This window comes from Pseudorasbora parva, chromosome 13, assembly GCF_024679245.1.
Source record: "Pseudorasbora parva isolate DD20220531a chromosome 13, ASM2467924v1, whole genome shotgun sequence".
NCBI classification, from domain to species: Eukaryota; Metazoa; Chordata; class Actinopteri; order Cypriniformes; family Gobionidae; genus Pseudorasbora; species Pseudorasbora parva.
In genome coordinates this window covers 4,748,464-4,770,425 of record NC_090184.1, presented here as the reverse complement: position 1 = coordinate 4,770,425, position 21,962 = coordinate 4,748,464, and the positions used below count along the sequence as shown (strand labels likewise).

The following is a 21,962-nucleotide window of genomic DNA, read 5'->3' as shown; positions in this document are numbered from 1 at the left end:
ATGGACATGGTCAGCAACAGTACTCAGAGAGACTGGCTTTTAAACGATGTTCAAATGGTACTAAGAGGCCCAAAATGTGCCAAGAAAATATCCCATATACATTACACCAGCAGCAGCCTGAACCGCTGATACAAGGCAGGATGGATCCATGCTTACATGCCAAAAATGGTACGCAAAATTCAGACCCTATCATCTGAACGGTGCAGCAGAAATCAAGACTCATCAGACCAGGCAACGTTTGTCCAATCTTCTATTGTCCAGTTTTGGTGAGCCAGTGTGATTTGTAGCCTCAGTTTCCTGTTTTTAGCTGACAGTACAGTGTCCATATTGCTTTATTTTATTAAATTGTAAATTATTATAAATAAATAAAAATAATAATAATTTATAAAAAAAACAAATAGACACTGGTTCATGGGTTCACAGAGATCTTTGTCACCCAAACCTCTACGCACACACCTTGGCAATAGAATCACCACTGGCTAGTACATTTTTTTGTTTAGTCGATAGTTTTGATATACATTATATTGCCAAAAGTTTTCAGACAAAGTTGCTCTATTGGGTTGAGGTCAGGGCTCTTTTGCTGTGTTCACTGGTGCGCAGGTACTGGAATCCCCAAACTGTTCCCACAAAGTTGGGAGCTTGAATTTGTCCAAAATGTCTTGGAGTTCTTTCACTGGAACCCCACACCATAACCCCCCCTCCACCAAACTTTCCACTTGGCACTGTGCAGTCGGGCAAGTGCCGTTCTCCTGGCATCTGCCAAACTCAGACTCGTCCATCGGATTGCCAGACAGAGAAGTGTGATTCGTCACCTAGTGACAAACCATTAACATTTCTAAACAGTTATGACATAACAAAGCCTCATTATCTGAAATGATGTGACTTTTGCAGTTTGATGCGCGCATCTAAATCAAGCATGTTGATAAGAAACAGATCAATCTAATTACATAGTTATTATAGTATTGGATGTACGTCACGTGAGGATCATTCTTTGTGTGTGTGTCTGGCTGTCTGTCTGTGTAGGTGGCGTGCTACAACCCAACAGCAGATGTGTGGTCAGTGGTGAGCCCGTTGCCTGCTGGCCATGGAGAGCCAGGTATGGCCGTCCTCAATGGAAGCATATACATCCTGGGTGGAAGGTCACATGATAAGGGCAGTCGGATGAAGTACGTTCACATATATAACGCTGAGGAGGACCGATGGGAGAACGGAACAGCCCTCGAGGACCGCGTATCCGGGATTTCAGCATGTGTCTTGCTTTTGCCGCAAGCAGCCATGGCCCAGGCTCGCAGCTGGGAGCAAAGGGCTAAAGCATCATGGGAAGAGGTAGACTGGGACGACTCGGACAACTCAAGTGAGGACTGATGGTATTAGTGCTGCTCAGGTAGGCTGTGAAGTTGCAAAGGGAGGGAATCGTGTGCTTTATTAAATTATTGAGTCGTACAAAATCAAGTTTTGGGGGCGTTATAATCAGATTTCTTTTAGATTTGAACAGTAAGTGTAACACATCAATGTGGAGTCGGTGAAGTCGTCGTAAGTTGCCTGTCCAGTAACTCAAGATCTGAATCCCACCCTGTCCTGTTTGTGGGTTCATTTTACTGACTCTTTTAGGTTGTTTTTCTTTCTCGTTTTATGTCCAGAACTATGGGAAACTGTTGGGGATTCTTCAATGTACGTGCACTTTACAAATACAGATGATTTGATTTTGTTTATAATGATGGTGCCTTTATTTTACAGATGTGTTTTGGTAAGTCTAATGCCTTTTTTATGAATAGATATGAATTAAGTGCAATAACTTTTTTCGAAAGATTAAAGGAAATGCCGAAGACGTGGTCAACAGGATGCTCTAGTGCAGGGGTCAGCAATCTTACGCACACACACCGCCACTGACGGAGTAAACATTAGCTGTGTTTCCATCCACCTACTTTTATTGAAGTTTCACAAACTAATTTCGGGAGAAGCACGCGCAAACAATTAAATCTAATTAAACACAGGTGGAGCAGGCTCAGATTATTAACCCAATTGGAACACAAGAGGAGCACATTAAACTAATCAGTTAATCAATGATAGGAGGTGTATATAGACAGCCGATTTACCTTCCTGTCATTGACAGTTTCTCAGCATCCCACCACGACCCCTTCTCCGCACTTACTTAAATCAACTGCTATAAATATCAAAACAAATCACAAATTGCAATCTAGTTCTAAACTATCCATGTCGGGGGGGGGGATACTCTGGGTTCGGGCAAATTTTCCGAGCCCGGAGCCCTCCCCGGACAGTACGCCAAATACGCATAATCTTTACTCTATTTAATTGATGTAAGTGTGAACTCGTGAATGCACATGTTGGGATATCACATTAAAAACTGCTGGATGGAAACACCAAGATTTGCATACAATCTAAAAATGTGCATAGAAACGTATAGGCTCATTTGATTCGTTTTATCCGATAAGAAAACATGCATGACATTTAGGAAACATGATATTTAGAGCCAGTTTAGTTTTTGTTCTCTCCAATTTTGTGCACGAGTTAAATTCGCAACTTTGAATGGAAACAATGAACATAGAGGATCATTATATGATTGTAATTTTAACTGTTTATGTTAGAATGGTCAGGGGCCAAAGGATAATCTCCAGCTGACCAAACAAATGTGAAATATTCAAATTTAAATTTAAATATCCAAAAACCGCTAGAACAGTGTTACATATTTGTTGACTTGTGTACTTGCATTATCCCAAATGTTTCCAATAATGTTTAAATAAAATATTTTAACCAGGATTCGGACCGTGTCTGTGCGTCACCTATCAATGATAGCATACCTGCATTACCTTCGATTTTTTTTTTTTGTAGAAGCCATGGAAACACTAGCGCTGCTTTAATATCTGATGTGTTTTATCAGACACTGTTCGGATCATTGCTGAGAAACTAATCACTGTTCTCCAGCTCAACACAGTTAGTCTTATTGTTTAAATCTGGTGTTCTTGATTTACCGCACAGAGTACCACGTTTTACCCTGCCTGATATGATCTCGCTCACTGCAGTGTGAACAAGTGCTAACACACAGAGTAGCATTACCATCACTTTAACACACTCAAATGTGTGTAATATGATAAAACAGCGCTATGTTACCACACACACACACGAGCGGAAGAAGCAGAAGCGGCGTCTGTGGCAGAATAAAAGCTCTTGAGCCGTGTGTCGCGCTTGTCTCTCATTAGCAATCGCCCCACCCTGCTTCATATTACTGTAACGTTAATAAATCTTTAATATTCTTTTCCACCGGCTATAGAGGTGAAGATGACAACTCCCATGATTCCATGATCATTCAAGGCGTCATAAAGCTACGCCTTTTTTTGAGTATGTAACCTCTAGTGGCGAAAATTACATACTGTGCCTTTGAAAGCCACAAATGCAACATTATGAGGAACAAACCTGAGCCCAAATCCTCATATTAGAATGATTAGTGAAGGATCATGTGACACTGAAGACGGGAGTAATGATGATAAACTCAGCTTTGATCACAGGAATACATTACACTTTACTATATATTCAAAGGGAGAAAAGTTTTTTGAATTAAAATATTATTTCGCTATATTAGCAGAAGAGACTTCTAATGGATGGTTGTGTGTATTTCAAATGGCGAATGAATTGTGTGTCAGTGTTCCCACCAATATAAATGTCCGAAAGGTTGCCGACTTCTGCCCTGATGAATGCTGTTGACTGTTGTGTTACTCCAAAGAGAAATCAATATTGTAAAAGTTCGGTTCGGGTTATGGGCTAGTTTAACGTGAACTGTTATCCAAATGTTGCTCTGGTGTCTTTTGCAATGTAAAAAGCGAATCCTTATGCACTGATAAAATGGACTGCTTCTTACTGTTTGCTTTTTGTTTTATTTATTTTCTATCTTCAATTTGTATTGTATTATTGTCAACTCTAAATTTACATATTTAACATATTTAGCATATTTAATCTGAAAATGTTCCTATTTTTAATAAATGATTTGCGTAATATTAGATGTTTTGCACCAAATATTCATTATATATGACATAAAATGATATAAATATGCATTCACTCTATCACTTTATTTTAAAAAATAGTAATTGGGATTGCTGCAATTGCCAAGACTAACTGTTCATGAATGATCCCACTGACAATAAAGAGCAACGGATTGTACTGTAGTTGTTTGGGCTGGATTAATACCAGAAAAATCTGAAGCAGGAATAAGTTACGATGTTTAAAGAGAGGGAAGTAATAAAGAGGGAATATTTTCTATCATAGATGTGACATTGATTCAGTGACAGACGCAGGTCTTTAAACTGCCTCCTGCGTTAACACATGCTTCTCTTTTTAAAGTTACCCAGAGGAGCTCTTTTAGAGCCTCACTTAAATGGTTAAATGGGGTTTACGGGTTTTTACACCTTGAATGTTTATGCTCTCTGTCTCATCTCATGCGTTCACTTCACTTAGACATAAAAACCCTTTCAGTGTCGTGTTTGGTTGAGTTTTCCTCTCTCTGACAACAGTCTCACAGGGAGTATCCTGCATTTACAGCACATAACAGTCAAGTTTATCACATACATTAAGCAACAGCTCCTTTTCCAGCCTTTTCCCTAAAACATCTTTGATATATATATATATATATATATATATATATATATATATATATATATATATATATATATATATATATATATATATATATATATATATATATATATATATAAAGCTTGATATAGGTTGATATTAAAAACAGTTAAACTAGAAGTACACTAAACCTCATGTTAAATTCATTGTTACAGTGATAAACCAGATGGTTCAAATGACACATTTTAAATTCATAACATTGGTGAAATACAACTGTGGTTTCTGAAGAAAAAAAAACTGAAATAAAAAATGATTCCGATCTTCTTCTTTTTTCCTCGTTTCAAGAAATATCTGCGTCCACACGAGAGCTATGAAAACAACTTAAAACGATGTAGTATGCATGCCAGGCCAGTGTGTGGCACTGTAATTCTCCCACAGAAATACACAAAAAACAGAGAAGAAGAGTTATGGATAGAAGGGGTAAAGCCAAGGGGGTAATCCATAGATATCCATAATAAAGGCTAGATGTCTCATGCGCGCTGTTGGCCAATGGAGGTCGTCGTCCGCAACTGGCGGCCATCTTGTCACAGGCAGCTCACTCACTCGTAACAGTGTGTTTTAATGGTGCATGTACTTTTAAATAACCATAACTTGCTCAAATTTCAACCAATTTTCAAACTGTTTCGTTTGTTATAAACGTCAGAGATGTAGTTATGACACTACATACTTATGAATAATTATAACCATGGACTTCTATATGAAAGTAACATTGAACAGAACAGATAGGTGCAATAAAAAAGGTATTTATGTTAAATCAATATATAGGCTACTAAAACTGTGTACCAAATGGCAACATATACACACACACACACACACACAGCTCTTTTTCCAGAGCTAGCTATAGCTAATATATATATATATATACACACACACCTTTATAATAAGAATATAACTATTATAATAAAATAATTTGTATTTTTTTTAAAAATTAAACAAAACAAAAACATGCAAACTAAGTTTATTTTAACTAGACAAAAGATTGGTTATCATAAAATTGTTATTGGTGTCAATAAACCTATATAATTGAACAGCTCGATTGTGGTCTCAGCCTTGATAACATGCACGTAAGTTAGCCGTGATACACAAGCTGCACGATTAAGTCGTTTATTGAAACAAAAAGCTGTAATGGCAACGTTTTAAAGCATCCAGATCTGTACCCATGTTAACCTGATAACCGTCACGAGGACGAGGACGCACTGAAACTCTCTTTGCTTAAATTAGCTCAAAATTACTATCAGATGTAAGTAATTACCTTGACAAACTATACATCATTAAAAAGATCTAAGACTAAAGTTTAATTTTTTTACCTCTGTTTTATTCTCAAAGTCTTATAGTGACCGTAATGTGTTAATATGTTCCAGGAGTTATGAATATGATCTTGGGCGTCGCTACCTTTTGATTGTAATATGCGCGTCATTTGCTCCCATTCATAAAAAAATCCTCCTTGGTCGTCATTAAGACACTCGACAAAACAACTTCCCTCAGGGCTTTTACTTCAAAAGTGTGCAGATGTGGAGAAATATTGATAGATTCTCACACGTTTGAGTCAAATTTCTATACAGAGAAGTATTATTTATTCAATCTTTATCCAAAATCCGCGGATGTATGATTATGATAGCAGTAGGCTGTGATATGCTGTGTTTTCAATTCATTCTGGCAGCCGGAGGGCGCTGGAAAGCTGTACTACTGAAAATTCACCCCATGGGGAACACATGAAGAACAGACACACCATGTGACATTCAGGAAGTATCTGACATATGGACATATCCACACAGCTCCCTGGGATCGTCAGATGGCTATTTTATGCAGATAGACACGTTTTAAGACAATAAACACACAATCGCGGCAATATATGGTTGGTCTGTGTTCTTTATGCCATGTTGGGTGGTTTCATAATAGATGATATTTATAATGCAATGCTATTCCACATAGCTTTTAGCATTGTATATTTTCTGTCAGATTTTTTGACCCGAAGCTATATGAGATCACATATTGTTATATAAAACACTCTACATATAAAATATAAAGTGATATGAAGCAAGTTTTGAATAAAACATGATTTTAATCGTATAAATTGTTGTTTTGCTGGTGTGCTAAGCTAACATGCTAGCTTGCCCTAGATGCACCTGCCACTGAGTAAATACTTTATTTTTATGAACATTTTCTAAATGTAAAACTACTGAAATGCTTATTTGGACGAAATGCATTCAATAGAGTCTCAGTGAGGGTAAAGTGAGAGGTTTGATTTAGAAATGAGGTTTGAATAGAACAGTTTGAATAGAGAATCGTTAGTAATTATAATGCAGACAAAAGAATAATAATTGGAGCCATAACCAGTCCGCAGAAGTGTGAATGCCGGGGAGACAAACTGAATGGGGCAGTTTGCACCTCTAAACAATAGAGGCAATACAGCGACTGAAAGCTGAGAAGATGTGGCAATAAACATCAGTTGATATTTCAGCGATATCTCAAAATAAAATCACATGAAACGATCTTGTAAAACGTTTAATAAAATTCAGAGTTTTAGACTGACCATCTTCAGATCTGAAATATAACATGGTCAGACTTGTGGCTTTAGCTGTAGTGCATTTCTAGATTTCTCCAAGGCCCACTTCAATTTTATTTTCATAAAGATATATCATACAAATAAATTTCTAATAACTTTACAAAACTTTGAAGCTTATTATAGCTTTTTTTTATTATAAAAAATATTATCATTTTGACTTTACAGTAAACTGCCAGGTGTCTGCTTTCAAATGAGACCATAATTATGCTTTTAGTGCAAAGGATTCACAAACTGTATTTGTTTTAGTCTGAGTATACATTTCTTAGGATTTTTTCAAAATTTAGAAATCAGCTTAACAGGTTAATAACGTTTGTAAGAAGCTAAACCATTTGTAAATCCGTCAAGATTTCAGCGAGATAAGAGTATTTATGTTCGCACAGATCACTCATCTTACATCAGGTTTCACAGAGCCCGACAGAAAGCCTGCCTGTGACAAGATGGCCGCCAGTGATGACGGTGGTGACTCCGCCGTAAGACATCTAGCCTTTATTATGGATATCTATGGGGTAATCTAGCGCTCGGAAAGCGTTCCACCCCTAGGGGCTGCCATTGCTAACCAAGCCATCACCTGCTGTTAGCATCCCATTGACTCCCATTCATTTTTGAGTCACTTTGACAGTGAATAACTTTACATCAGAGGCGTTTAAAGACTCCATTGTTTATTTATAAAGAAACACGACAATGTATAAAAGGCTCCATTACCTTGTATCTTACACTATCACCCCGGAGAAGCTGTTTTTGTAAAAATAGGCTAACGATTGCATCATAACCAACGCACAGTTGAGAAATGACCGTATAGACCTGAGGAGACGCTCGCAGTCAATCTTTTACTGTCTATGAGACAGTCGGGGGGACGTGGAAACATAAAGTCTGATAAAGTCAAGGGAGAAGAATGGGGAGAAGCCCATAGTGAGCCAAAAGCAACGGGAGAAAATATTTAAACAACGGGATTCAGATTTCACTTTCCACAACTACTAGAAGACCTACAGCTGTCAGACAGGAGGCTCACGTCACATCTACGTCCTCAAGCTCAGTCTGAGCCGGCGCAGTTCGCTCAGCCATCAGGAAGTGAGTGCCCCTAGGTTGACTTCATTATTTCGCCGTTGACGTCAATGGGGTCGCTCTGTCCATTTCTTTTACTGTCTATGGGTAAAGCAATGGTTGAAAGTGAGGCAGAGAAGATTGTCGTTTTCAGATTTATCCAGTTTCCAAAAATATCGGATTCATGCCTCCAAAACGCCGGATCCGTGTGGACGAAACACTGATACGGTTCAAAATGTATACGTATACAGCTAAACACGTCTCTGTGTGGATGGGGCATGAGTATATTTGGCCTACACATGTACTCAATTAAGATGTACTTAAAAGTATAATGAATTATTCAAAGTGTAGTGGAGCGTGGGACACAGACTAATGCGGGGTTAGTTGGAACATGTGTGATTTAAAACTCTCCACACATGCAGGATGACGAAACTTTGTGTATTTACTAGTTGCCGTATCAACATTATTTTGAGAAAAATTTCTGCGAGAATTAAAAAATCTTTGGAAGATCTGACTGATCATTCGTGTAACTATAGCAAAAGCCCATTTTTTACTGAAGTATATTTTTCATCTCTATTTTTTGTTTATTTAAAATAAGACAAATCTGATATTATTGTAATCTTATATATCTTGATCTAACAGCAGAGGACGCGAGCTGCGGTTTAAATCCCAGTTGAGCTGATGGTGTGTTGTAACACTGCGTTACAATGAGCCTCTATTAAATATGCTGTTATATACTCTACTTTTATGAATCTTTTTAGAAACCATGAGAAAAAAGTGAATAATGACTGAGAGTCAATGTTCAGAAATGATTTAATATTATTATGTTTTGAACTATGCTGTATAGCTTTGTTTTGAGGTGTGTTTGTTGTCAAACTCTAAAATTACTTCACATTATTTTACTTTAAAAAAAATAATAATTGTATTTTATTGACCAAATATTTTAGTTTGTCTTGGATATTTTTTGATAACATTTTAAGCTGTCATATGGTGATGTTACAATGTATTCCCTCCGATGTTACACAAAATAAATACTCTGAACCCCATGTGGATTTAAACAAACTAAAACAGTCAAAAAGCATTTGGTTGTGCCCCGCTCTCCCCTACTTGGCTTGGAGTTGTCTTTTTTCTTTTGATTGAGTAGCTTAATAAAAAACAATTTTTTACATTTTACATATTTATAAACTTACATTGTTTGAAAATATTGTTTTATAAAGAAATGTTCCCAATTACGATTATTAGAATTTTTGTATTCACTGCAGAGCTATATTTTCTGTCATTTTATGATTTTACTGTTATACGGTAGGGGGCGCTATGACACATCTTCTAATCAGAATCTCCTGATCGAAACACAGGAGAAGAAGAAGCGGAAGCAAGCTAAAGAAGATTGCTGACACAAATGTAAAATAACATGATCATCAAACATTAAAGGACAACTCCGGTGAGAAATGACCCTAGGGGTAATTAACAGATGGTTACAGAGTAGATCGTTCTCTGGGATGCGTTTTCATGGAAATCGAATGTAAAGATTTTTATCTTTAAAAACAGATTTGCTTATAACACTTGTCTATGGGGCACAGAGTAGTGAAATTAAATCGCTAGTTAATACCACTAACAAGACTCAAAATAGCCTCACACTAACACAGTAGCATAATGAGGGTACCTACATGCAAACCGAAGCATTGAGAATGTTGTAAGTGTACAAACAGTTTATTAAGAAGACACTTTATAAACATAGTGCCTTACGCGTTCACGGACAGAAGCCATCTTGGAAAACAGTCTCGACTCATCGAGCGACGAGAGCTCTGCTATGTGATGAGCTGTGACTTGGAATCTCATATGGTCCGTTGTTTCCGGAAGAAAAAACTGAACACAACAGAGAAAATAAATAAATAAAACTAAAAACGTCCATGTAATTAAATTTCACAAACTTAATTCCTATCGACCAGCTCACTTAGCACAGCGCTCGTGGATCGATTCGTCGAGACTGTTTTTCGAGATGGCGCCTGTCCGTGAACGCGTAAGGCACTATGTTTATAAAGTGTCTTCTTATTAAACTGTTTGTACTCTTACAAAGTTCTCAATGCTTCGGTTTGCATGTAGGGACCCTCATTATGCTGCCGTGTTAGTGTGAGGCTATTTTGAGCCTTGTTAGTGGTATTAACTAGCGATTTAATTTTACCACCCTGTGTCTACCCTGTGCCCCATAGACTAGCGTTATAAGCTAATCTGTTTTTAAAGATAAAACTCTTTACATTCGATTTTCATTAAAACGCATTCCAGAGAACGATCTACTCGGTAACCATCTGTTAATTACCCCTAGGGTCATTTCTCACCGGAGTTGTCCTTTAAACATCCTATTAACAAAACTGCCTAATGTTACTGAATGAAGTGTCGCCCCAGGACGAGCTCCAGGACTGTGAAGCTTTGGCGTGTTGATGGACTCCATCTTCTCCATCTGGGTTCTGTAATCATCGCTCTGAATCTGATCCAGATTTAGCCATTGACAAAAAAATTATTTTCAACTTTGTGTTTAAAATTTTGCTTTTTAATGAAACATACCCATATTCAAGTGTTGATTAACAAAAATGCATGAATCTAGAATAAAATGTTTTAAAATAGAAAGATTTAAAGTACAGTTAAAGGTATTTCAAGAATAAAAAAATAATACCTAAATAGTAACATAGCATAACTAAAGTGCAAAACAATATATAAATAGTAAACTATATGTTATGTTCACTTAAAGAATAATTTAATGTGTAAAACTACAAAACTAGTAGTTTACTGAGAGTATACTTCAATGTGTACTCATCAACTAAAAAATGTGCTTCAAGTATTTGACCACTAATCGATCGTATACCTTTGAGTTCACGTGTAGCACAGTTGCAGTACAAACAGGAAACAGCGGTGAACTAGTTGTGTACTCAAAGTTTTTTACTGTTACACTTAGTGTTCTTAAATGTATAGTTTTATACACTAAAAGTGAGCCAATTTAGTCCCAAGTAGTTTTGAGACAGTACACTTGCAAGTTTACTACTAGAACATTGATATTAATATACTTACTCCATAATAAAGTATACATAAAAATTAGCTTGAATTTTACTGAAGTATATTTCATTGCTAAGGGTACACAAAAACAAGATATTTCTCCTAAAATGTTCACATTTTAAAGCTAGTGTTTTATATGTTCTACATTAAATTGTATATATTCGACCTGTGATATGTAAAGATGTTAGCTGATAAAGAACCGATTTATATGCAAAACATTAGTTTTTGCATGCATATGCACACCCCTTGGGTAGGATTAGTGGTGTGGTTGTGTGTCACAGGCCTTAAATTGCATATCATATGCACGCAAAAGCAAATTTTTGCACCTAAATTGCACAATAAATACAATTTGTGCTATAGATACAGACTTTCATGAGATCGGGCTGCTGACTTTTAGACAACCACTAACAAACAAAATATTGTATGTAAATGTTTTCTTAGACACAAACTTTCTGTAACACTTTATTTTACAGTGTCCTTGTTACATATGTTACATGTAGTTACCATAGTAAAAACAGTAAATTATGCATAATTGCATGCAACTATCCCTCAACCAAACCCTAACCCTATAGTAAGTACATGTTCATTAATATTACTCCGTACTTAACTACTTTAACTCACATTAAAATAAAGGGTCACACTTTACTTTAGGGTGTCATTGTTACAGTGTAATTATCTATTTGAGTACTGAGTAATAATAATGAACTACATGTACTTACTATAAGTTTAGGGTTTGGTTGAGGGTCAGTTGCATGTAATTATGCATCATTTACTGTTTTTATATGGTAAGTACATGTAACATATGTGTAACCAAACTTTCCTGTCCATCACGTTTTTTACTCATAATTTAGCATGAACTGAATTTTCTCAAATACTCCTTTCTCCCTTCCTTGCAACATTTTACAGTTGGATTTAGACCCGGTTATGGCCCTTGTATGTATGTTTACTGTAAGTAAAACTGCTCTAATGTTTACTTGTTCCAACCCTTGAAAAGTATCTTGATCATTAGTTACTGAACACAGATGAAAGCATATTCTAATTCATGTTGTCAGCAGTATATGAAGTTAAAATCAGCTATTTCAGAAGTTTGAGGTGTTATAAATCTTCATTGTACCACAAAAGTAGCTTAATAAATCCTAATGCTTATCTATCTGTAGTGTGTGTAAGTGGCAAACAGCTGCTGCGCTTGTCTAAAAGATGCTAAAGAGCCCTGTAATGAATTGAGCTCGGCTAATTCTCCACCCAGGACACACAAACACCCCTCCCTCCATCCCTCCCCCCTTTACGGCGGTCATTAGCGCCTGACATCCGTGACGGCAGTCATCAGCGCCCGTCTGCATTTTGGAGTGGGGAAAGTAGCTCTGACATCCCCCCCATTTTCACGCCTTTTAAGACTCTTTCATGGGCACAGAGGGGCCTGTGACATGCTTTGTTATGTGAGGTATTACCTTAAGTGTCCCAGGGATGCAACATCAAATAATGTGTGTGTAGACAGACGGAGATAGGTGGGCTTCCAATTAGAGCCAACAAAAGGAGGAAAAAGGGAAAGAAAAACTAATTTTTGCAGCTACACTGAAAGTCAAATAAAAGTTGACAGATATGAACAAAACATAAAGCAATCGTGGAGATGAGATTTCTAAAAGAGAACACTAACATTTTTGTTACAGGAAATATTGAAATAAAATAAATTGATTAGTTCAGTTGCTATATGATTTGGCAACGTTGTGTGTATACGGTTAAACAAAAAATGATTCAGACGGCAGATATCATTTTTACTAGTGTGTCTTGGACACTAGTTCATTTATGTGAGTGAGGATAGCAAAATAAAGTAAACTGTGACATATCCAAAAATGATTTGTGACTACCAGTAAAATTGATAAACCTTTGGGACCGAAATGATTCAGACACTTTGACCTGAGCATGTTTTGCTCAAGTGTTTTTTCTTCAATTGCTAATGTGACCTTTTACACCACAGACTGAACAAAATGAAGCATTGCTTGGTCATTGGTTGACCTAAATTGGTACTATCTAATTGTGTAGTTAAATTGAACATCTGATTGGTTGATTGTAATCCATTACACACCTTTCTATCAAAGTTATCTGACATGAAGATGAATTTGTTCTGAGTTTTTTATTACCATTTTAGAAACTATAGCGAATAAACTGTGATAATGTGAGAAAATGTTGAAGGTGTCTGAATAAATTTTGGTTTTATTATTTATACTACCTAGATATTTGGTTTGGCTTATATTTGAATATATCTGTGCTTTCCAATCATGAGCAAATGGGTTACAGATATTATGCCAAATTACGATTATAGGATCTCACACAGACCTTCAAATTGCTCTCATTAACTCTTGAAGCAGATGTTTGTCTACTTCACTTCCCCTTGAACTCAGCGTCGTTCAATATATCCATACATATGAGCTCATTAGCTGCTTATTTCTTTTTTTAAAAAAGAAAAAGACTGACCACAACATCTTTGAAGATATTTACTGACCATTCTGTATTTCAGACATACAACGTTGTAATTTCCAAACACTACATGTTTCTCTCTTTTAACAAAAATAATATTAAGTAGCAGCAAAAGCAAACACAGAATAAATAGACATCTTTTAACAACAAGGCCAGGAAAACCAGTCCGTTTTGTGTCCTCAGCACGCAGGCATTTGAGGTTTCAAGCCAAAATGAATTAAAAGAAGGGCATTTTCAAACGCATTTAACGGCACGTCCTTCGGAAAGAATACAAAGACCCTCAGATCAGCACACACACTTTTCTTCACTTAAACTGAAGCAGGTTCTTTATTTTCTATTGAGCTTTTGCATCCAAGTTGACTCACAAACAGCATTTCAGTTAGTGCCACATCCTCATTACATTCACTCACTGTTGTAGAGTTTATCTGGTACTCGTGTGCCATCGTCTGGGTCAGGGCGTGGAGAACCGGAGCTCATTGTGCAGACTTTAGAAAGCATTGTCCCGTCTCGTTCACCAGCACGAGTAAGAAAACAATGGGTATTGGCTCCAGTCCCCTACATTCCCGTGGTGATAGCCGTGATGGACGGCCTGGGTGCTGTATTCGCTGGGGAGGTGATGGTGTGGAGGTGGTGGAGGGGGGTATTGAGTGGATGCGGGCCCGCTCCACTGTCCCAGAGACTGTTCTGTGCTGTAGGGAGTGTAGAGAGCATGGTGGCCCAGCATACCTGGCTTGGCCTGGGCTATGGCCATGTTCAGCACCCCCGTGTAGTCCTGGTGCCCCGCGGAGGGATGCGGTGGGCAGGGGGGGAGGCCGAACTCAGGGGCGGAGGGCTTGCTGGAGGTGTCGTGATCGGGCACAGTGGCCACATCCGGCACACGGGACTCAAAGCTGGAGCGGCCGGCGCTTCCACATCCACTGCTGCTGCCAGCGCTGGAGGAGGACGGCGACGGGGACTTGCCGTATTCGTGAAATCTGTGAAAAGATCCAGATTTGGAGACATTGACAAGGCAGAACATTGCAGAGTAAAGGTCTTGTTTGCGCTCAGGACTAAGTACACTCTTACACTCTAAAAAAATGCTGGGTTATAAACAAGTCAAGTTGGGTTGAAAATGGACAAACCCAGAAACTGGGTTGTTTGAACCCACAGTGAATGGACCTATTCAAACAACCCAATTTCTGGGCTTGTCCATTTTCAACCCAGTTGTTTTTAACCCAGCATTCTTTAGAGTGTAGAAGAAAAGGTTCTATCGGCGCTACATATTTGGAACCCCTAAAAGGTTCTATATAGAACCCTTTTAAGTGCCAAAAGGGTTCTTTCTTGTCATTATAGAACCTTTTTAGCATAAAAGGTTCTTTGGAGTATATTCAACTCCAAATAACCTTTCCAAAGATCCAGATTTGGAGGCAGTGACAAGGCAGAACACAGCAGAGTAAAGGTGTTGTTTGACCAGCTCATCCTGGGGTGTCTGCTGAGCCCGTGTCCATTAGTGTCTCCTCTGAATTTGTCTCACCGGCTCATCATCCTCAATAACCCGTCTCTGGCGCGGCAATGAATCAAATATTCATACTCTTGTCTAATCGACGCGCCATCCTTCAATAAACCTGTTTCTTGCGTAACACTCAGAAATTTCGAATATTCCGATCTAATATGATTTCTGACCTGTAAGCTTGCCAGAATAATAATCATACACTGTTTAATAATAAAACATACACAGACCCAGACTGAGTCTGGTTTCTCCCAAGGTTTATTTTTCTCCATCAGCATGGCTTGGCTTGCTTAGTTAGGGACAATAAAATGATTATCTAAGTTTTTCAACTAAATATACAAATGCAATTTATTAATTAGGTCTTATTTAATTCTATAAAATATATCACTGATCTGCCAACATTGTCGCTCTATAATAAATTAAAATAAGCTGATAACATCACTGTTTTCTCCAGAACGACTGTACAGCCAAATCAAATTTTGCAGTATTGTCCTGTTTAACACTGTGAAGCTGCGTTGAAACAATCGTCTTTGTAAAAGCGCTATATAAATAAAGTTGATTGATTGATTGATTATTTGAGCTCAGGACCACATTTACATTTATGCATTTGGCAGACGCTTTTATCCAAAGCGCCTTACATTGTATTTTAAGGTACACATTTTTTGTCAATTCTGAGTACTAAGTACCTGTACGGCTGGTATGTGCTCTGTCCCGGTACGAGCTGCTCAGAGCTGTACATGTCTCGAGGGTCCGAGCCCAGCGGGGACTCTGCACGGAGGCCGTGGCTGTTGTCCCGATCGCACGCGCCTCCCCATGGGGAGAACCGCTCGGCCTTCACCTCCGACTCCTTACGGCCCACACGCTCATCATCCAGACCTTCACATGAGGACTGTTGGATATCTGAGGAGATAAATATCAAGGAGGCTTGAGAATTTATACTAAATAACCCAATAAAGAGACATATATTCAAACATGAAGACAATTACCTCGCGGGCTTCCGTGTTCAGAGTCTTTTGGCGTGTTCATTTTCTTTGCAACTTTCTCCGGATCAGCCAGACTTCTATTTGCTCGTCTGTGAAAGGAAAGCTCCAGTAAAATGGCTTTGTTTTTGTATAGTTATTTAAGTTTCTAAGCTAAAGGAACTGTATGTAAGAAATGTATTTCAATTAATCCTAAAATCGCCCTGATATGTCTCTAGACATCATTTTAATTTCAAATACTTATATCACTGACAACAGTAGTCCGGCCAGGATATTGTCATTTAAAAGTTATTGCTGCAGCCCTCAACTGATGTTGATGTTGTCATGTTGTGTTTTGGCCTGAAGCTCCGCCCTCCACCTATTGACCAATCACGAAGTCAGTAGTGTTTGGGCATCCAGGTTGCCAGATCTGCTCTACTTACCACAGCTGCAGATCTACAAACGGCCCTGTAGATCCTGCAGCCAATCTGGCAACCTCGATTCAGGGAGAGGGGGAGGGGCATACACCGCTCTACAGTCATTTGAAAGTGATTGCAGTACCAGTTTTGGCCACAATCTTACATACACTTCCTTTATTATTTTATGATGCATTGTTTTCTAAATTTTAGAAAGGTGTTGAAATCAAAAAATCTGTTTTAAGAAAATGATATTACCTCTTAGAGTTTGTACCCTCATCTCTAAATCCTTTGGCGAAGGGATTGTGGTCGATTTTCAGCTTTGTAATCTGTGAGAGAAATAATGTAACCATCAATCTCAGTTCTAATACTCAACCTCAAAATATGTGCATAAAAACATAGATGCTTCAAAATAATTCCCAATATTCAGAATAGCAGCCAATCAATGTGATTTCGTCTGCTGATTTAAGTGTATAAAACGCATGCCTTTGTGTTCTGGTACGCAGTGACCGCAGTGAAGGTCGTCTCGGGGAAGGTAAAGGTTTGGAAGACGCTCCAGCGCACACTGTACAGATCATCAGCCTGGACGATATGGAAGCGCGGGTGGTAGCGGTGCATGGAGTGGAGGATAATCTGGATCAAAAGGAGAGACGTTGGGTTTAAGTCAAAGTCAAAATACTATTGGACAAACGTAAGATTCAGAGTGGGGCGCTCACATGTCCGTGCTGGTCCAGGGCGTTGTTGGTAAGCTTGAGTTTGAGGAAGGACACAGGCTGTTTCATCCAATGGCTGCCGGGCGCTGGCGAATCAGGGTGTAGGTACGTCCTGTAGGGGGGCTGAGGCTCAGCCTTCCCTGCGACCTCCCACTTATCCTTGTTCCACTGTAGAAAAAGTAGCATTTAATTGAATCACTGACCACAAAATAGCAAACTAGAGCTTCTACATTGGCCATGACATAAGGTGCCGGGGGTGCTGGGGTGCGAGAGTATGTGTGAACGAGAGTGTGTGTTGAGGTAAAACCCCCCATTGGGTTCTGTAAAAACAGGAAGACTTGGGGCTCTTTGAAGTTGAGGAGCGCAATCAGTGGTGAGAACGTTCCGGGGAGACACATGTGACAACGCTCCAGCCGTTCGCGATTGACTCCCAATTCAACAGCTCTTCATTTCAATGGGACACTAACAGTCTAGACAAGCCGGGTCTAATCTATTCACATGGATAAGACTTTAAAATTAGGAGTCAGTATGTGATCTATGGACATTTTAGAGAAAGACTAGACGAGGTTTGGTTCTAACCTTATATCTGAGACCGTCTTCAGGTACCATGTCCACCAGTAAGATGTACTTTGCATACGGCACCAATCCAGACAAGCTGATTTTGCAGTGTGGAAACATCCTCCTGTAATATAAGCATACAAAAGTTAAGATTAGCTCAGTCTATTCCAAGAATGACGTTCGTAGAGTCTAACTGATGCAAGTTTTAGTTGAGGAACTCGGTTTGTCTCACACATACGTTGAGGTCAGTTCGTAGAGTCTAACTGAAGCAAGTTTTGGTTTTAGCCGACGTACCTGCCAGGTTTGGTGATGATCATCTCAGTGCCGATCTCATGGAAGGATCTCCACAGATCCGGATCCTCTAGAGTCATCCGGATGCTGCCTTGGTGATAAGAATCACCGGCTCCAGCCATGGAAGGCGGAGGAGGGAGGCTGAAATTGTGCTTGAGGTCTAAGGAAAGTCGGAATAATTGAGATATTTGAGAAGAAGTTTCCCAGAGAACTCTGGAAACTTCATAAACAAGTCCAAAAAGATGAGATCAAGTGTGTAAATAAATGGAGCATTGGGGTTAAGACAAACAAACACTCACCTCTGATCGCCTGCATTATTTAGGCTTCTCAAAAGATGTCCTCCAGAAGAAAAGGAGGTAGATGATAAATGAGCGATACCGAAATGTTTCAGTTAAAACTGAACAGAAAGTTCTCCATAAACACTCAAAGGGCTCGAGTTAAATCCAATGCTTGTTAAGTCCAAGGATGAAGGTCTTCGGTGCGTCCTGTCTGTCTGTTTCTTCTGCCACAGATGCAGAGGCGTTGTCCCACACCTTTAACTGGGTTTTGGGTGTGGGCGGGGCTTGAACCCCCATTGCCAGCCTTTGAAGTGACACAGTGATGAGTCAATGTCATGATCCTATTGGTTGATGGGCAGAATCAAAGAGAGTTAGCAAAGCCTTGATAGAGTCCCAACAGGAAGGGGACAAGCAGAGGAAACATGTCTTTATGAACTGCTAAAGGACTTCTAAACAAATACGTACAGGCCCGAAGAATACAGAATGGCAAATCAAGTACAAAACTCCCTTCATTAATGCAGCTAATGTGAGGAAGAGCAAAGACTTCAGCTTCTAATTGACAGTATTGACCCTGTCACGCAAACATTATCTGACACACTCTGCACTCGTGTTTGCTAATTCACACACATATACACTAATTCTCACTGATGCTACAGACACCAGGTCCTGATTTTTTACAACCGTGGTAAATCATTTAAAATGCAATTGAGTTCCTCTGAACTTTCTTTGCTTTTCATATGTTCTAAACTCAGTTGGGTTTTGATGGTCATGCTTTGCAGCATCTTAAACCATTAAGAACCAGCTAAAGACCACACAGAACCAACTTAACCCTTATAAACTTTGGGTTTTGGATTATGGTGGGTTTTTGACATGTAGATTTAAAAGTAAAGCTGCTCAATGGTTCTTTAAAGAAAAAAACATTATTTGTTATTATTTGTTCTTTGAAGATTAAAATGATGTTCTTGATGTTGTATTAAAAAAGATATCTTATATTAAAATACAACGTAAAGTGGTTCTTTAGAGCTCCAGTATAATTGATTTTAGAGAAAATTATGCTATGCACTGTAAAAAAAAAAAAAAAAATATATATATATATATAGGTACAATCTACTCGGTTGTTTAAGTAATTTCAACTTAAATTACATTAAATTGACCTAAAAAAACGAGTTGAATCTTGTATTACTTATAAGAAATGTAAAAACTGCTTAACTTATTTTAATTAGTTAACGCTATATAAAAACATATGTTGCCATAACTTATTGATCATATTTTATGACCAGTGTCACAAATATACACTATAATTTTTTTTTTAGTTTTTTGTTGGTTTAACTTAAAAAAGTAAGTAGCTTGGTTGCCTTAAAACCTGAGTTTATTGAAAAGAAAAATTTTAGTTGATACAAAGAAGGAAATGTGTTTAATAAATAGAAACTCAAAATATTATTGTATCTGAACCACATAAAAAAATCGATAAATCATGAAAATAGCACAATTTGGCATGTTTCACTGCGTCACAAATAAAACACACAATTACCCAATATACTTACAAATTCTTTTAATAATATTTTAATAAAGGTTGTCGAATCTCAAAAAAGTTTTCATTGTATTAACTCAAAATTTTAATTTCAATGAACTCAAGATTTTATTTTATTTTTCTAAATAATAATTTTTCTACATATTTTTGAATTATGGGCCCCATGCATGTATAATCTTTAAGCCATCACCTCCTCCACTGTATCTGTTATTAATATAAAACAATTATAAAATAAGTGGCATCAGAAGTCACTTTGGATAAACGTGTCTGCTAAATGATTAAATGTAAACGCGTCATGCTTTAACATCCCTTTTGGTGCCGACTTCAGCCGCTGATTTTAGCGGATTGCTGTTGCTTTAACGTATTATGTAGTGATGCCAGAGAAGAACCATTTTGGATTCTCCAGTGAACAGTTCTTAAAGGAACCATTTTTAAGTATTTGTAAGAATCTAAAGGACCTTTTGTGTAATGGACAGGTTCTATGGGTATTAAAGGTTACAGTCACGGAACCACAGATTCCAATATGGAACTTTTGTGGTGAACCGTTTGAGTGAACCAATGTTCCAAATGAATCTTGGAACTGTGTTATTTGGAGTGATTGTCTAAGTGAAGGTGCAGGTATAGTCATCACATAAAGTCATTATAGAGTTATGGCTGAAAGCAAACCCTGGGGTAAATCTACAGCGCTGAGGTTTACCTGAGAAGGAGCTTGTGTGTGTGTGTGTGTGTTTGGTGTGAGGGAGGGAGGGTGTTGTGTATTCAGGGTGTCTAGACATGATCGCTCCTTGATGGTTAATCTCATTAGGAAGAAATGCTTTCTGAAGGCAGCAGGGCTTTCTATTCATGCAGAGAGACACTGGCAGAGATACATAGAGAGGGCCGGAGAGATAGGGAACCGTCGGAGAAGAATTGAGGCGGTAGTTCACAGCCTGTTAGCACCACTGATCTGCAGTCTTCAGGACACATCAAGAGGAGAGTTTACTGTATGACAGTCACTCTTTGTTATGCATCTACGACTATACGCTGGAACGAGTGCTTGACTGACTCTGTTCACAAATGGAGGAACGTGAATTTGATCTACAAGCAGATCTTTTTTCTTTGGTTAAAAAGGAGGGCTTCATTTATATATAGTTTTTTTATATTAAAAATAGATGCTGTAGAGGAAGTGATGGGGAAAATATAAGTAATGGCTTACAGATTATAAGAGACTTTCCCATTTAAATATAAAAAAGTGAGTTTTTTAAAATAAAAAAAAGATTTGGAAAACTTAAAGATTCTGCATAATTTCTAGGTAATCATGTGACCTCAACACTGTAAAATATATGATCAATAAGTTCTGACAACATGTTTTTACATTTTCACTCATAAAAAATAGCAATTTTCAAGTTATACAAGATTCAACTCCTTTTTAAGTCAGTGTAAGTTGAAAAGACTTAAACATCCAAGTTGATCACTTAAAAATTAAAGGCAGCAACTTTAAAAAAAAAAAATAGTGTGAATGCTGCTGCCATTACAGTAAAAATTGATCAAATCAAATACTAAGACATTTGTAAACTTATACAAACATTTCTAATTAGGACCGAATGTGATTGCGATCCAAACTGGACCCAAATGAGATTCAAAAAAGGCTCTGTTTGCAAATCTGCACAGGTTCCTTTAGGCCGTTTCTAAACAGGAATTGAAAGATGAAATTGACCCGTTGAGATGTTTTAGCCTTTAGAAAGCACAATCCACAGTTTGTTCTGTTCTCCACCCTGGCGTAGAGCACTGTTAGCACAACGCTTTCTTATGCTAAAGCTCGACTCCTAATCACCACCATTTCCTACATTTACACAAACTCTCAAAAGCTTTTGACAACAACAACCAAAATAAAAAAACACTCCAAAAATGATTGCTACTTGACGGCATATTGTTATATTGTTGCTGCATGCTGTGAATATTGAAAGACGTCAA

The 21,962-nt window shown here is 38.0% G+C and overlaps 2 protein-coding genes across 3 annotated transcripts in view; one reads left to right on the top strand and one right to left on the bottom strand.

Moving 5' to 3' along the window:
• The window catches only part of klhl22 (kelch-like family member 22), a 33,840-nt gene extending 29,967 nt beyond the window's left edge, over positions 1-3,873 (top strand). For both annotated transcript variants that reach the window (XM_067413005.1, XM_067413003.1), the window contains exon 7: positions 1,024-3,873. In XM_067413005.1, coding sequence (XP_067269106.1) covers positions 1,024-1,365 — 342 coding nt within the window. In that variant the 3' untranslated portion in view covers positions 1,366-3,873. The remainder of the gene's footprint in view (positions 1-1,023) is intronic.
• A 10,260-nt stretch (positions 3,874-14,133) lies between these two features.
• tbx16 (T-box transcription factor 16) lies at positions 14,134-18,515 on the bottom strand. Its single transcript, XM_067412451.1, has 9 exons — positions 18,500-18,515; positions 18,204-18,360; positions 17,931-18,033; positions 17,355-17,519; positions 17,125-17,271; positions 16,897-16,967; positions 16,250-16,335; positions 15,950-16,163; positions 14,134-14,748 (listed from the first exon to the last, which is right to left on the bottom strand). The coding sequence occupies exons 1-9, from the start codon at positions 18,513-18,515 to the stop codon at positions 14,286-14,288; spliced, it is 1,422 nt and encodes a 473-aa protein (XP_067268552.1). The 3' UTR covers positions 14,134-14,285.
• Between the last annotated feature and the right edge of the window lie 3,447 nt (positions 18,516-21,962).

Bases quoted from the DNA above. Each gene is read 5' to 3' on its own strand.
- tbx16 (XM_067412451.1), bottom strand. The intron at 16,968-17,124 runs GCATGCGTTTTA...TTTCTCTCACAG, and splicing joins CTGCGTACCAGAACACAAAG to ATTACAAAGCTGAAAATCGA. The intron at 16,164-16,249 runs GTAATTGTCTTC...TTATCTCCTCAG, and splicing joins TGAACACGGAAGCCCGCGAG to ATATCCAACAGTCCTCATGT.